Source organism: Camelus ferus, chromosome 15, assembly GCF_009834535.1.
Source record: "Camelus ferus isolate YT-003-E chromosome 15, BCGSAC_Cfer_1.0, whole genome shotgun sequence".
In the NCBI taxonomy this organism is placed as follows: Eukaryota; Metazoa; Chordata; class Mammalia; order Artiodactyla; family Camelidae; genus Camelus; species Camelus ferus.
The window spans coordinates 18,665,724-18,679,265 of NC_045710.1; the positions used below are offsets into that span (position 1 = coordinate 18,665,724).

The 13,542-nt window shown below is 50.3% G+C and overlaps 2 protein-coding genes across 4 annotated transcripts; one reads left to right on the top strand and one right to left on the bottom strand.

The window, feature by feature from the left end:
* The first annotated feature begins 3,789 nt into the window (after window positions 1-3,789).
* Window positions 3,790-9,235, top strand: ABHD1 (abhydrolase domain containing 1). 3 transcript variants are annotated; one of them, XM_032497232.1, is made up of 9 exons: window positions 3,793-4,366; window positions 6,870-7,011; window positions 7,321-7,503; window positions 7,707-7,752; window positions 7,923-8,035; window positions 8,167-8,340; window positions 8,519-8,567; window positions 8,668-8,833; window positions 8,956-9,235. In XM_032497232.1, the coding sequence occupies exons 1-9, from the start codon at window positions 4,354-4,356 to the stop codon at window positions 9,165-9,167; spliced, it is 1,098 nt and encodes a 365-aa protein (XP_032353123.1). In that variant the 5' UTR covers window positions 3,793-4,353; the 3' UTR covers window positions 9,168-9,235. The 3 variants fall into 3 exon arrangements, with proteins under 3 accessions (XP_032353124.1, XP_032353123.1, XP_006189776.1); XM_006189714.3 differs by having other exon boundaries at window positions 3,833-4,366; window positions 6,851-7,011; XM_032497233.1 differs by lacking the exon at window positions 8,167-8,340 and having other exon boundaries at window positions 3,790-4,366; window positions 6,851-7,011.
* Window positions 9,188-13,053, bottom strand: PREB (prolactin regulatory element binding). The gene is made up of 9 exons (XM_006189713.3): window positions 12,688-13,053; window positions 11,945-12,137; window positions 11,535-11,755; window positions 11,270-11,350; window positions 11,046-11,170; window positions 10,674-10,847; window positions 10,456-10,528; window positions 10,102-10,261; window positions 9,188-9,931 (listed from the first exon to the last, which is right to left on the bottom strand). The coding sequence occupies exons 1-9, from the start codon at window positions 12,820-12,822 to the stop codon at window positions 9,837-9,839; spliced, it is 1,257 nt and encodes a 418-aa protein (XP_006189775.1). The 5' UTR covers window positions 12,823-13,053; the 3' UTR covers window positions 9,188-9,836.
* Window positions 13,054-13,542: the final 489 nt, after the last annotated feature.

Here is a 13,542-nt window from a genome sequence, read left to right on the forward strand (position 1 = left end):
CACGGACAACTGGAGAGACAGAGAGGCAAAGAGACAGATGAAGCTGGTGTGGAGAGAAGTTCGGTGATGCTGGGGATGCCGCTGCCTGCGGGGACCCAGATGTGTGACAAGAGAGAATGCAACTTACTGTTAGGGTGTGTGATTGTGACCGGTGCATGCTGTGTGTCTGAGGGACTTGTGACACAGTAGGGGGTATTTTGGGTGGCTGTGTATCCAGTATGACAGTACCTGAGAAGGCATGGCCAATGGGTGACTGATTGTCCGGGTGTGACAATTCAGGATGTTAGTAGTGTGTGTGTTAGGGTATGTGGGTGAACTCTTCCTGAGTTGTTTGTGATGCTCAAGTGACACCTGTGACTGACTGCTGGTTTCCTGTGAAGGTATCATTATGTGACTGTGACTGCACATCACTGAGAAGTGGCTCTGTATGAGACATGGCAGGTGGGGTGAGAGGGGGCCTGGGAAAAGTATCATCTTAAGGGTGACAGTGGCATTTGTTTGCCAGCGTAGTGTAGCAGTGTGTGGCTATAGATTTGTGGTCAAATTGCACTGTCACCTTCTTTTGTCACAGTGGCCAGTTCCCCCACCTACGCTTCAGACTACATTCTCACCCACTGGCCCAAGGACTATTTCTCTGAGCGAATGACTTATCTCTCTGGAATCTTCAACTTCTCCATTACCTCCTTCCCATCAACATCGATTAGAACAACAAACGCACTTCCATCAAGGTCACCTTATCTTCTTGCCTGTGGTGGACAGGTGGACGAGTGTTGGACACTACCTCCTCAGATCATGGTATCATCGGTTTTGGCAACACCATTCCTCTCTCTAGTCATTTCTTCTTAGTTTCTTTAAGCGTTGGTGTTCCTTTGGGCTCTCTCCTCACTCTCCATCTGTTCATGTGTTCATCTATTCATGTAGCTTCTGTTATCTCTTATGGGTTGAATTATGTCCTTCAAAAATTCATGTGTTGAAGTCCTAACCCCCAGTATCTCAGAATGTGACTTTATTTGGAAATAGGGTAATTGCAGATATAATTAGTGAAGATAAGGTCACACAGGAGTAAGATGGGCCCCTAATCCAATATGATTGATGTCCATATTAAAAGGGGAAATTTGGAGACACACACACACACACAGAGAACAGCATGTGAAGATGCGGACAGAGATTGGAGTGAAGCTTGTACATGCCAAGGAATGTTAAAGATTCCCAGCAAACTGCCAGAAGCTAGAAGAGAGGCATGGAACAGATTCTTCCTCACTGCTCTCAGAAAGAACCAGTCCTGCAGACACCTTGAACTTCTAGTTTCCAGAACTGTGAGACTGTTAGGCAGTGAGATAGAAATGAGCACTGGGCAGGGAGAGAGGGAGGGGAAGGGAGCAACCCAGAAAATAGCAGTATGCCTGCACTCAGCATAAAGGGCTCCAAAAACTTTCTCTAAGTGAGGGCCAGCAAAGAAGCCAGGTAGGATCCAACACTGCAGCCGCGGCAGCCGCACAATAGAGAGAGGGACCTGGCTCAACCTGACCTAATGCTCATTGTAATGTAATTAGCATTACAGTTTGAGCCCCCTCTGGTGGGTTTCTCTGTGTGCTTCAAGGGTAAGAACCTGCCCAAAAGGGGATGGGCGTGTCTGAGCGCAAGGAACCTGAGCTGTCAGTCAGCCTGAGCATTCAAAGAACCTGAGCCACAAATCACAAAAACGCCCCTGAGCCAGGATATAAACAGGAAAAAAACAAAGGAATGGCACCATTTTTCCTCTCTTAGATTGACCGTCTCCCAATTCTCGGGAGTGTACTATCTTTTACTACCTTTTTACTTTACTAATGAAATCTTGTTTATATCACACTTTCTGTTTCTTGTTAAAAATTTTTTTTTCGGGTGACTAAGAACCGAGGTAATTCTTATTTCCTTCCTCCCAGTAACAAGACAATAAATTTCTGCTGTTTAAGACAACCAGTTTGCAACACTTTGTTATGGCAACCCTGCAAGCTAATGTATCATCTAAATGCTGATAACGACCATATCTCAAATTACAATCTCTGAGCCCCAGACCACTTCAAGAACTGAACAGCCTACTGATTTGTGCTTGGATCTTAATTTTTAGAGGTGACTGAGTGACAACACAGAGAAGTTAATGCCATTGAAAGAAAAGTTAATGTTACAGTTCCCTTAGAAGAGGCATAGCTTACCACACAGGACCACAGAAGGAAGCAAGGTCAAAAGGCAGAAAGGAGCAAGGGGAAGGCATAGGCCACAGCACTTATTAAGCTAGAAAAGCAAGACAGGACAGTGTAAACAGTTTAGGATTGGCTAGTTTGAATAATTTCAGAGGGCTTTAAGGCATATGGGCTATCCCTAGGTGTCTGGTCCCTAGCCCTGGGTTCATTTAGGACAAGGGAAATATTGGTTTGGTATATGAGATTTGGATAAAGGAAGTGGTTCAGAGTATGGACTCTGGATCTCAGGGGAGATGTGAACAACTTTGGCTGTTAGATTGTGATTAATGGATGCCAAACAGAAATTTGAAACCTAAGAAAACAATTAGAACACCAACCAGAACCCCACTGTCTATGTGTCTGAGTCAGAATGCATCATCTTCCTCCTTAAAACTTCCCTTCCCCTGGTTTTCCAATTTCAGGAACAAGCACCACCATGCATCCCTGAATCTATGCAGACCCCAGAAATCTGGGGGTCATCCATGATTCCTCCTTCTTCCCCCACTTCCAACCTACTACCAAGTCCTATTAATTCTACTTCCTATCTTAAAGATCTTCACTCATCTCCCCAGCTTCCCCCAGTCCAGACAGCCACGGTCCATGCCAAAGTTCTGTTAACAGCCTAACTGACCACTCTACTTCCATTTTCATCCCCCTCCAATTCATTCTCCAAGTAGCCTGGATAATTCTTCTAAAACATAACTCTGATCATGTTGCCCATTTCTTAAGATTCTTTGATGGCTTTCCTCTACTCTTAGGATAAACTCTAACATCCTTTATGCAGCTGCCCACAACCTGGTTCTTGACCATCTCAGATGATCCAGCAACACCAAATTTCTTTTGATTCCTTTAAGAAGTCTCTCACATCCAGGCTTTTGCTTGTCCTGTTCCCTCTCCTGGGACAACTACTCTCTCCCTTCCTTCACCTTGCCTTGGAAACTTGTGCTTATTTATTTATTTCACCTTAAATGTATTGTCATTTAACATCTGGGTATGCTTTCTCTGATCCTCAGAATCTGGGCACCCACCCCAGGGCTCCCACCGCAGGAGTACTTCCCTTATCTAGCACCAAGCTATACTGCAGGGGTTCAAACCTGACTACACATTTGCAGCTTCTAGAGAGCTTTGAAGTTATATTGCTACCTAGGCTCCTCTCCAGACCAACTCTATAAGGGGGTGGGGCCTGGGCACTGGGGTTTTAAAAACTTCCAGATGAGTCCAATCTTCAGTCAAGGTTGATAGTCACTGCTCTAGGAGATTACTAATTTGTTTCCACATCCCAAAGAAGATAGGAACAGAATCCGTTGGGGTATCCCACGTGCCTGGTACAGAGTGGGGTGATGAGTAAATATTTGTTGTACTTGTGATAGGGATGTATGAGACAGCGTAGAGTGACTTTAACCTATATGTGTGACTCCATGTGGAATGCCACTCAGCAGCTGAAATGTGACTATGTAACACTGGGGTGTCACAGTGTGAACAACGTATCCAGTGTGTGAGGATCACTGTGAATGGCTGAACACTGTGGGGCTGTAGGGTTGTCACCACGTGAGCGGCTGCGTCCTTTGTGTGACTGACTGGCTGGGGAACTCTGGCCAGGATGCCTGACTCGCCGCGCCAGGGCAGAGTTTGAGGAGGAAGGAGCTGGAGCTGCCCCTCACCAAGATGGCGGCTTTGGGGGAGGCCACTAGTCTACAAGGGGCTGCCACCGGCCTGCGAAACGTAAGCAGAGGCGGAGCCGCGGCTGGGGAAGCCTTTGGCTGGTCACTCGGTTCAGCTCCGGGAAGGGCGGCGGGCGCAGCCGGCCACCCCAGCAACGTCCTGGCACCGCCCCTCGCCACGCCCGCCGCGGGGAGGCGGGACGGTGGGCGGAGCCCGGATCCCCAAACCGCCGAGCAGTGGAACCGGAACCTACACAGGCCGTCCAATGGCGTGTAACGGGCGGGGTCCAGCGCGCACCTGCCAGGTGACTAGTGGAAGTTCAGGCACTGGAGCCAGTCAAGAACTTGGGAGACAAAATCCCCGACCACAATATGCTGAGCTACTTCCTGAGCCCCCAGAATGACACCTGGACAGAGCCTTTCAGTCTGCTTTTGGGTCTTGGCGCTTCCCTCTACTTGGGCTACTACTGGACATGGGTGCCCCAGGTGCGTGCGGATCCAGAACTCTTGCCGGCGGGTTTGGGATATGCGGGTCTAGTGCGCATCTTCCAGCAGGGGCTCGAGCCCTTTGTGGGAGCTGGCTTGCTTGGGCTTCTTGCCTAGGGTGAAATTTGACGCGCCAACCCCACCACCACTCACGCCCAGCGCTCTGGCCAGGCCCCGCAGTTCTATTACCACCTAGTGGAGGTGGTAATAGCTCAGGATTTATGGAGAAACCTAACTGTCCTTGTTCTTTCCACCTTAAGTTCTAGCTTCTCCATGTTCAGTACAATGGGAAAATCTGAAAAGATTGATTTTTGATGAACTTTTCTAAATTTTTGATTAACTTTTTTGATGAGATTTTTATTCTCACTGAAATTTAGATTTATTTTTTTGATGAGGTTTTATTCTCACTAAAATTTAGATAAAATACATAATTCACACATACAGAAAAATCTAAATCTTTTTAATCTTCACTAAACTTGGCTCTGTGTAGCTGAGTCTAAAAAACCTACTGATTCAAGCTCTTTAAAAAGATCTATAGGGAAATTTAATGTTACCTAAACTTTTCTGTATTTTCAGAGCTATATACATTCATATGTATTATTGATAAAATACATCTGGCTTAATGAAACAATTTTTAAAAGCCAAATCTCACAATGTCCTATAAACCTCACTTTACATGTCTAATTTGGAAAGTCAGTCGTTTCAGAACAGAGCTGTACTTTTGCTTGCAACCGGCCACACAGAGGTCAGAGACCTATGCCACTTTATACTCCAAACTCTTCCTTGATTTCCAAATACTGGTTAAAATGCAAGGAAAGTGCCATTCTGGATGCAGTTTGGATTGTCCAGTTTGGTCATGGGTTGATACTGATTCTTCCACAGTGACTAATGACATATTACTAGTTAATTCTCAGAGATAAGTCAAGAAAAGACTTCACTAGAGTTAAAATGAAACTAACCCAGATAAATCAAACCTGTCATTTGTTAGTTCCTTGTTCGACACTACTGAGCTATTTGATCAAAGATTTAATAAATTGCTAACTCAAAATCTTGGCAGTTAGGAGGTAATAGAGTAAAATAACTAAAAGCACAGGCTCTAGAGTCAGACAGACTTGGGTTTGGATCCCAGCTCTGACACTAACTAGATTTGACACACTTTGACAACTCACTCAATATTCAAACCTGTTCCCACAGGTGGGTCATAGTACCTATCTCAAAGAGCTGTTGTGAGGATCACAGGATAGAATTATGTAAAATACTTAGCACAATGCCTGGCACATGAGTACTCACTTACGAATACTACTTACTAATACTCAACTTACTATTAGTAGTGGTAGTATCATAATTATTAATTCCACTTTGCCTCTTGCTTGCTGTGTGACTTTGGGCAAACAACCTCTAGAGTCATAGTTTCTTCATTTATATCTCATTTCATAAGGTTGGGTTTAGCCTAGTGTCAGCAAATAGCCTACGATGAATCACAGGTGTTTTTATTCCAGGGCTGTTGTGTTGTGCTGACACAACAGTCACACTACCAACTTGGCCTCCCTAGTTCATTTACTTGGCCCCTTTTGACTGCAAGAAGAGATAGGTCTTCAGGTTCCTTCAGGCCTGCGACAGAAATGCAATTTCTATTTCTTGAGCCTGAGGCCTTCTGTCTTTGTACAGCATACTCCCCCTCATAAGCCTTCTGTGTGTATAGGCCCTCTCATTCACTTGATGTGTATCCAGAAGAACTAAGCAGAGGGGTTGATGTCAGGGCTAAGCGCCCACTGACCTCATCTGCCCCGTCATCCTATCCCTGTTACCTTTCCTCTGGCTGGCATGAAGAAGAGAAAATCTGTTCATATTGGGACTATTCCTCCTTTAGGGTATGGTCTAACAGCAGGGGCTGTTAAATAAGAAAATGGGATATTGTGGTAAAAAGCAGCACTTCTAAAGTGAGTGCACATAGTAGGGGATGGGAATATGCAACAGCAGAATGCTAAAGTCATACTAGTATGGCAAGAGCTGGCTTTGAGATGAAGGAGTATGGATAATTCAACTGCAAGGCACAAGTTGCTGGCTGAATGGTGCTGCATTTCTTCAGCCTCTGTCCAGGACCCCAACCTTTGCAGCAGAGGATTAGCTGGGCAACTTGTTTTATATTATCTGATCTCTCCAAAATGGGTTTGAGTCGGATAGGCTGAGTGGGGGAGTCAGCATCCAGTCAACTGCAGCAGTTCCCAGCCCTGGTTCTGAGTTGGCTCAGGGTCAGCTCTGGAGAGGTGGCACTCTAGGACTGGAATTCTTTGGGGCTCTAGTGGGACTGTATTACCAGAGGTGACTTGGCCATTCCAGACTGAGGTATGCTAGATTTCTCACCCCCAGATGAAGCAGTGCTCTCCAGGCTGGCCTCTGGGAAGGGGTCACTCTGGTGTCCGTACCTCACTGGCTTGGTGCAAAAATCAGGGGAGTGAGGCAGATTGTGTTGTGTGATTACAGAGGCCTCAACTGGTGACAGGGTCCCAGTTCCTGGCCTTCCTGGAGCAGCACTGTCCAGTCACTATGGAGACATTCTACCCTACACTCTGGTGTTTTGAGGGTCGGCTACAAACCATCTTCCGTGTCTTACTGCAGTCTCGGCCTCTAGTTCTTTACTCGAGGTAAGATGGGACAGAAGGGGGTGAACACGAAGCTGCAAGTATAGGGGAGTCCCATTCGTCTACCAAGGTAACCTCTGAGAGTGGCTATACGGGAGGGCAATTTAACTGCACAACCATAAGGTAATAGTCAATCTTTTATGTCCCCATTACACTTTCTTATGGTCTTACTATTTTGGACAATGCATGCCCTCAAATGATGCTGATGGGAAGTTGTGGGGGTTGTTTGACGAGGGAGAGGGGCGCAAAACCTTTTGAAGTACATGGAGTTCCCAACATCATCTTTGTGTGCCCTTTTCTCTAAAACCACAGTGAAGTTCTCCAAACCCCAGATGGAGGACAGATCCTCCTAGACTGGGCCAGTCAGCATGACAGCTGTCAATACCCTGACCCTACCACCCAGCCCATTGTATTACTGCTTCCTGGTATCACAGGCAGTAGCCAGGAGACATATATCCTGCACCTAGTTAACCAAGCTTTGAAGGATGGCTATAGGTAAGGATGGGCACAGCCCAGAAGAATTGGGTGGTGTCTGATAACTTGTAATGGGAGGGAGGGGTCATTTCAGACCCTGATAGCTGTGGGGAGAAGGTGCCATATGAAGGGCCCCTTTGACTGAGGTCTTTCTGAAAAACTACCAAAAGGGGAGTGGGGCTTCTAGGGAGGGTCTGGCTAATATGTACCTGTGTGCACCACAGGGCTGTCGTATTTAACAACCGGGGCTGTCGTGGGGAAGAACTGCTGGTGAGTACCCTCCTTCCTTGTAGTGGCTTCACCCCACTCCCTTCAGAGATCCTGGGCCCTGCGGCTCTACCCACCTGTCCTTCCATTTCCCTTTTATTTCTTGAGCCCTTTCATTTTTCTGCCTTCTGGTCAGGGCCTCCCTCCCTACCCAATGATCTGGTTTGCCTCAGACCTACAGGGCTTTCTGTGCCAGCAATACTGAAGATCTGGAGACAGTCGTGAACCACATAAAGCGCCGTTACTCCCAAGCTCCACTGCTGGCCGTGGGCGTCTCTCTCGGAGGGTAAAATAAAGACTGCCTGCCAAAGGCCCAGCCTTCCTTTCTCTCTTTCCCCCTCCATGTCTTCTCCCCACCTCCTGTCCCAGCTCCCCAGCGCAAACCTTTCTTTCATGGCCCCTGGTCCAATCCTACAGGGTATTAGTGCTGAACCACCTAGCACGAATGGGGCGGGCTGCAGGGTTGGTGGCAGCATTGACTTTCTCTGCATGCTGGGATTCCTCTGAGACCACCCGCTCCCTGGAGACCCCACTGAACTCACTGCTCTTCAATCAGTGCCTCACTGCTGGGCTCTGCCAAATTGTGAACCGGTAGGGTCTTGGCCAAGTGGGAGGGGGCAACAGACAGGGTGGGATGGCAGACATGCCAGGTTCTCCCAGTGCTCGGAGTCAGTTCTATGTCTGGGTTTTCTCATTCATGAGATAAGACAGAGGCTGGCTCTGGGTCAGGCCCAGGAGTAGAGCCAAACCACTATGTGTTCTTTTGCAGAAATAGAAAAGTGATGGAAAAGGTGGTGAATGTAGACTTTGTGCTACAGGTATAATCTTTCAACCATCCCCTCTCTGCCCAAAATTGTTCTCCCAATATCTTATTCCCTATCCTCAGTCCTAGCCTATCCCACCCTCCACCACCTACAGGCCCGCACAATCCGCCAGTTTGATGAGCGCTACACAGCCGTGGCCTTTGGATTTCAAGACTGTGCCTCTTACTACCGAGCAGCGAGCCCAAGAACCAAGGTAGATGCCATCGAGATCCCTGTGCTCTGCCTCAATGCAGCTGACGACCCCTTCTCCTCAGTCCATGGTGAGCACCCTGAATCAGATGCTTTGGGCCCCATTGGAAGTGGGCCGTAAGGTGCAAGTGGAAAGAGCCTGGGCTCTCGGCAGGGGCAGGGTTCCTGACCTCCTCTCCAACCCCTCCCCCAGCCCTTCCCCTACAGGCTGCCCAACATTCTCCCCATGTCGCACTGCTCGTCACAGCCCGGGGTGGCCACATAGGCTACCTGGAAGGGCTGCTCCCCTGGCAGCACTGCTACATGAACCGCGTCTTTCATCAGTACACCAGAGCCGTCTTCCAGCACCCACAGGAGCTGCTCTGCCTCAGAGCTCCCACACCTCCTGAGGGAGGTAAGAGCTGACAAGAGTACCATTTGGGGTCTCAGTTCAGTCTTCCCTTGTTTATTAAATAACAACTTTTCCTGCCAAATGGACTGAGGTTCATTTTCCCTTTTCTCGAGGCTAGGGTAGACTATTCAGGAACTTGCTGCATATTTAGCCTGGCTGGCTTGAAGCTACCCAGCTGAACCCAAAGATTACTGCCTGAGTCTTCCTTTTGCCCTTTCCTTCCCTAATAGCAAGTCCCAGGCCAGTGCCTGTCCCAGCAAATGCCAGGGGCTCATGTGCAGAGCAACTGCCACAAGGCTGTGAGGGGAAGAGAAGAAAAGGGCAGTTTCTGCAGAAAGGACAGCAGCCTCCAAGTTCCTGGGCATCTTCACACATCTCTGGAGAAAGGACAAGCTCAACTCCAGAGCCTCTGGTAGGCAGAGGGAAGGAGGCAGGTGGTGTGGGCCGGGCTTGACACCATGGTCCTGGGCGGATCCAAAGGTGATGAATGCAAGGTTCCCAGGACTCAGGGTCACCCACGGTCACAGCCAAGCTCTAACTGGGAATGGCAGGCATTGCCCACTAGTCTCATCAGAGGCAACCTCAGCTGTGGACCCAGGTGGAGTGAGCAGTGGAGTCCAGGCCTCCATTCTGGTCTAGAAGGTGGCAGTGTCTGGGCCCCTGGTTCCCTGGGAGCAGGGAGGCTAAAGAAAACCTGGGAAGGCACTCTGGAGCAGCAGGATGCTCATCACAATAAGCCCGACACACAGTAGCAGCAGCAGCCACACAGGAACAGTCCCTGCAGGAGGGGGAAGGGATGAAGTCAGTAAGCAAAGGGGAGTCACAGCCCAAAGAACAGAACCATTCGAGGAGGGGGTAGGTGACTACAAGCAAGCAACCCACTCAGCAGGGGGCAAGTTTTTGCTACAGCTAAAGGTAGGGTGGTACCCCCTCACCCCAGTGACTCACTTCGTGAGGGCAGCAGGTGCAGCTGGCAGCGACTGTCCACAGCCACAGAGAACAGGGCAGTTTCATGGGACCCAAGGAGCTCCGGACCACGACCCTTCTCAGGTAGAAAAGCCACATCTGTCACCACAATGCCATGGGCCTCCCTCACATAGTAGAGGCGCTGTGGACAACAGGAAAACGAGTAAGGGAAGGCCCAGTTGGGAACATTCCTTCTGGAAAATATGCCCTCTGCCCCTAGAAGCCTTTCCCTCTATAGGCTGGGCCAGACCCCTTCCCACACACTCAGTGTAGAAGCAAGCCTAGAATCCCCACCCCCAGAGAGTCCTCAGGGCTGTGCCCACCTCCACCCATTACCTGGAGAGAGAAAGCTATGTAGATGGCAACAGAGCCAGTGACCGTGCCCAGGCCTAGGAAGGTGCCCGATTCACTGCAACAAACAATAAAGTGCTCACTGTCCTGGAGTCCCATGCAGCAACATTCATTCAGTAACAATAGTCCTCAGGCAGGCAGGCAGGCAGCACATCTTCCCCCCAGGTGCCCCCACACCCAGCCAAGTCACCACAGTCTCACACCTGACACTAAGGCAGGAGATGACTTCATGGCCACAGGACTTGGTCTGAAGAGGCAAGAAGGTGGAGCCATCCCAGGCTGTGAGGTAGCAGGGTTGGGGCTGGCGCAGACGCTTGTGGGGAATCTGCACCGTGAAGAGTCGCAGCCCGGCAGGCTGGTCTGGAACCTGCCCAAACCTGGAGGCCGGGTGAGAGGCTGTTCAGCTCCTGGGGCCTGCCCAACCTTCCTCGGAGGTTGGTGCCCTCCTGCACCCTGGTCAGGCCCTGGGGGTAATGCCTGAAAAGGCTCCGATCCTTCCCAGCTCCCCAGTCTCTTCCCACTCCCCATTACAACTAGGCTATGCCTCTTTCAGCCACCCTCTGGGGTCTTCACACCTGCAGGCCTGGTAGCGGTAAGGCGTGTTAGAAAAGGTGGGTCCATTCTCCTGCCAGTGCAGCTGTGTCACCAGTTGATCCTTCTGCCACACGGAGGCATTAAGGTCCCAGCCCACAGTTACCAACTAGTCAGGAATCAAGATTCCAAGGATGAACAGTTAGGGGATCCACTTATGGGACAAGCAGCATAATCACCTACTTTCTCCACCCTCTCACCTCCTCACCTTGCCATCAGGCCCCAAAGCCAGGTCCTCAATCTCCCCTTCATGGGCTTTGAACTCCAGAACTTTCTCCAAAGTCGGTACCTGCAGCCAAACCACCACCGTAGTTAGCCTAGTTACCGGGCTAGAGCACAATGATCCCCACCCCTCTCTGCTAACAGCCACTCAGTGCAGTCTTCACTCAAGTTTCCCAGAACCCATGTTCAGTTTCTCACAACTCTGGCCTTGCAGCTACTGACACTCATCCTCTAACCTCCCAAAACCACACCTTCCAGACACGAACGTAGCCATCCGTCCCTCCAGTGGCAAGCAAGGTATTATCATGGTTGAAGCATACAACTTTCTGCAGTGGATCAGCGCTGAAGTCTGTCTGCACCGCCTGCAAATTCTCCACACTAAGTTCTACCCCCTCCTGGTGGGTTTCAGCTCCAGACTTCTTCTCTGCAGGGGCAGCCCCTTTCCTTTGCCAAGGCCCCTGTTCCTTGGAACCTGCAACACAAACAGCCTGCCAGGTTCCAGGCTTCTAAAGTAGTCATAACCCCTTCTCTAGTGGTGAACATCGAGCGAATTCTCGCCTGTTACGAGAACCTCACCTTCAGCCCCACATCTTCAGAGACCAAGATGAGAGAGCTCTTACTCATTTAACCCTTTTCACAAAGCTAGAGCAGGGGCTCTCACCTGCCTTCTCTGCTTTGTTTTTGCCCTTCTGCTGATGGGTCTTGAAGCGCAGTAGCTGACAGTGGGCATCCTGCCCTGCAGCCAGGATATTACCAGCCAGCGCTAAGTTCATGGTGGCCCGAGCCTCAGTATCATGGGAGTGCAGTAGGGAGGCGCTGAGGCGCCCATTAATCTGCTCCAGCTGCAGAAAGTGCTGTGGGAGAGGGAACCAGGATGAGCAAGGTTCAGAGGGCACCTCAAGAGCAAACTTACAACCTGTAGTCTGAAGGCTTACTGCACTTTGTAGTTCACAAGGCTTTTAAAGATCTTTTTTCTTTTGAGCCTCACAAATCTGTACAGCAAGCAACGCTGGGATTATCACCTGCAGTTTACAGAATATGGTAACTCTCAGAAGAGTGAAGAAACCAAGCTTATGCTGAACTCTCGCCTCTGTTGGAGGGCAGACAGGCAAGTCTATGTGGCCTCCCCGGAAAAAGCCAGGATAAGACCCCGGGGGCTGTTCCTGAAGTCGAGTTGAAGCCTTCCTGCCTTGGCAGTGCTGTGTGCAGTTTCATTTTACCTTAGGATTCTCTCAATTGACCAGTGAGTTCTCGACTGAAGTTCGCGCCAGGACCCCCAGCATGCCGGGGAGTCGCACCTGGCAGGGACAGGGTCCGCAGCAGAAGAGCGGCCCACACATGAGACCCTCCCAGAATCGCCCTCAGCCCTGGCGTGACCCGGCCCCAGTGGCCCTGTACTCTCACCACGCCATTCTTTATGCCGGTCTTGGCGGCGCCTCCTCCGCCCGCGGCTATGAGCAGCCCCGCGCTGGGATCGACCTGCAGCGCGTACAACGGGAACGGGGCCCGGTACAGCTCTGGCGCCCGGCGCCGACCCATCCCGCTCGCCGCGCGTTTCACTGTCTGCGCCGAAGCACCCGGGACATGCCGCGCCCGGCCTTCGACGACTTCTCTGGCCGCTGCTGACCTTGGTCCCCTCGCTGCCGGGAAAACTCCCGACCCCTCTCACACCTGTGGGGTTGGGGAAATTCTCTAATCACACACGAATCCCTATCTCGGCCCAAGGCAGGCTAACCCTGTCTCGCCGACTCGCAGTGCGCAAGCGCACCGAGCACGACTCTCCTCACGCAGGCGCGGAGCAGTCAACGCGCGTCAGCACTCGCCGGCCGTGGCCTGCAGGAATCCGGGCGCTAGGATGCCGGTCTTCTCCCCCTTGTGACGTCAGACTACGCCATCTTTTTGGGGGGCAGTGGAGGCTCGCGGCCGCTTCACGGAAGCGTCCTTGGGGGTTCTGGAGGAGCTGGGTGAATCAGTAAAGGTTAAGGGAGGTTAATAAACCTTTAATAAAGAAATCCTTGGGTTAGGACTATCCACACTTCAGGAGGGATAGGCAGACTCATGGAGCGCAGCCTTTATGTTTTACCCCAGAGACGAAGTGATTTGTCCAAGGTCACGCTCCAGAAACGTGACCCGTCTCTTTTGCCTCTTAACGGAGGCAGCGTGGACTTTAAAACAAACCTGGCTTCAAATCCCGAATCTACCGCTTCCTAGTATTAGGAAAAAAAACACTTCTTACCTTAACAATTAACACCTGTCCTC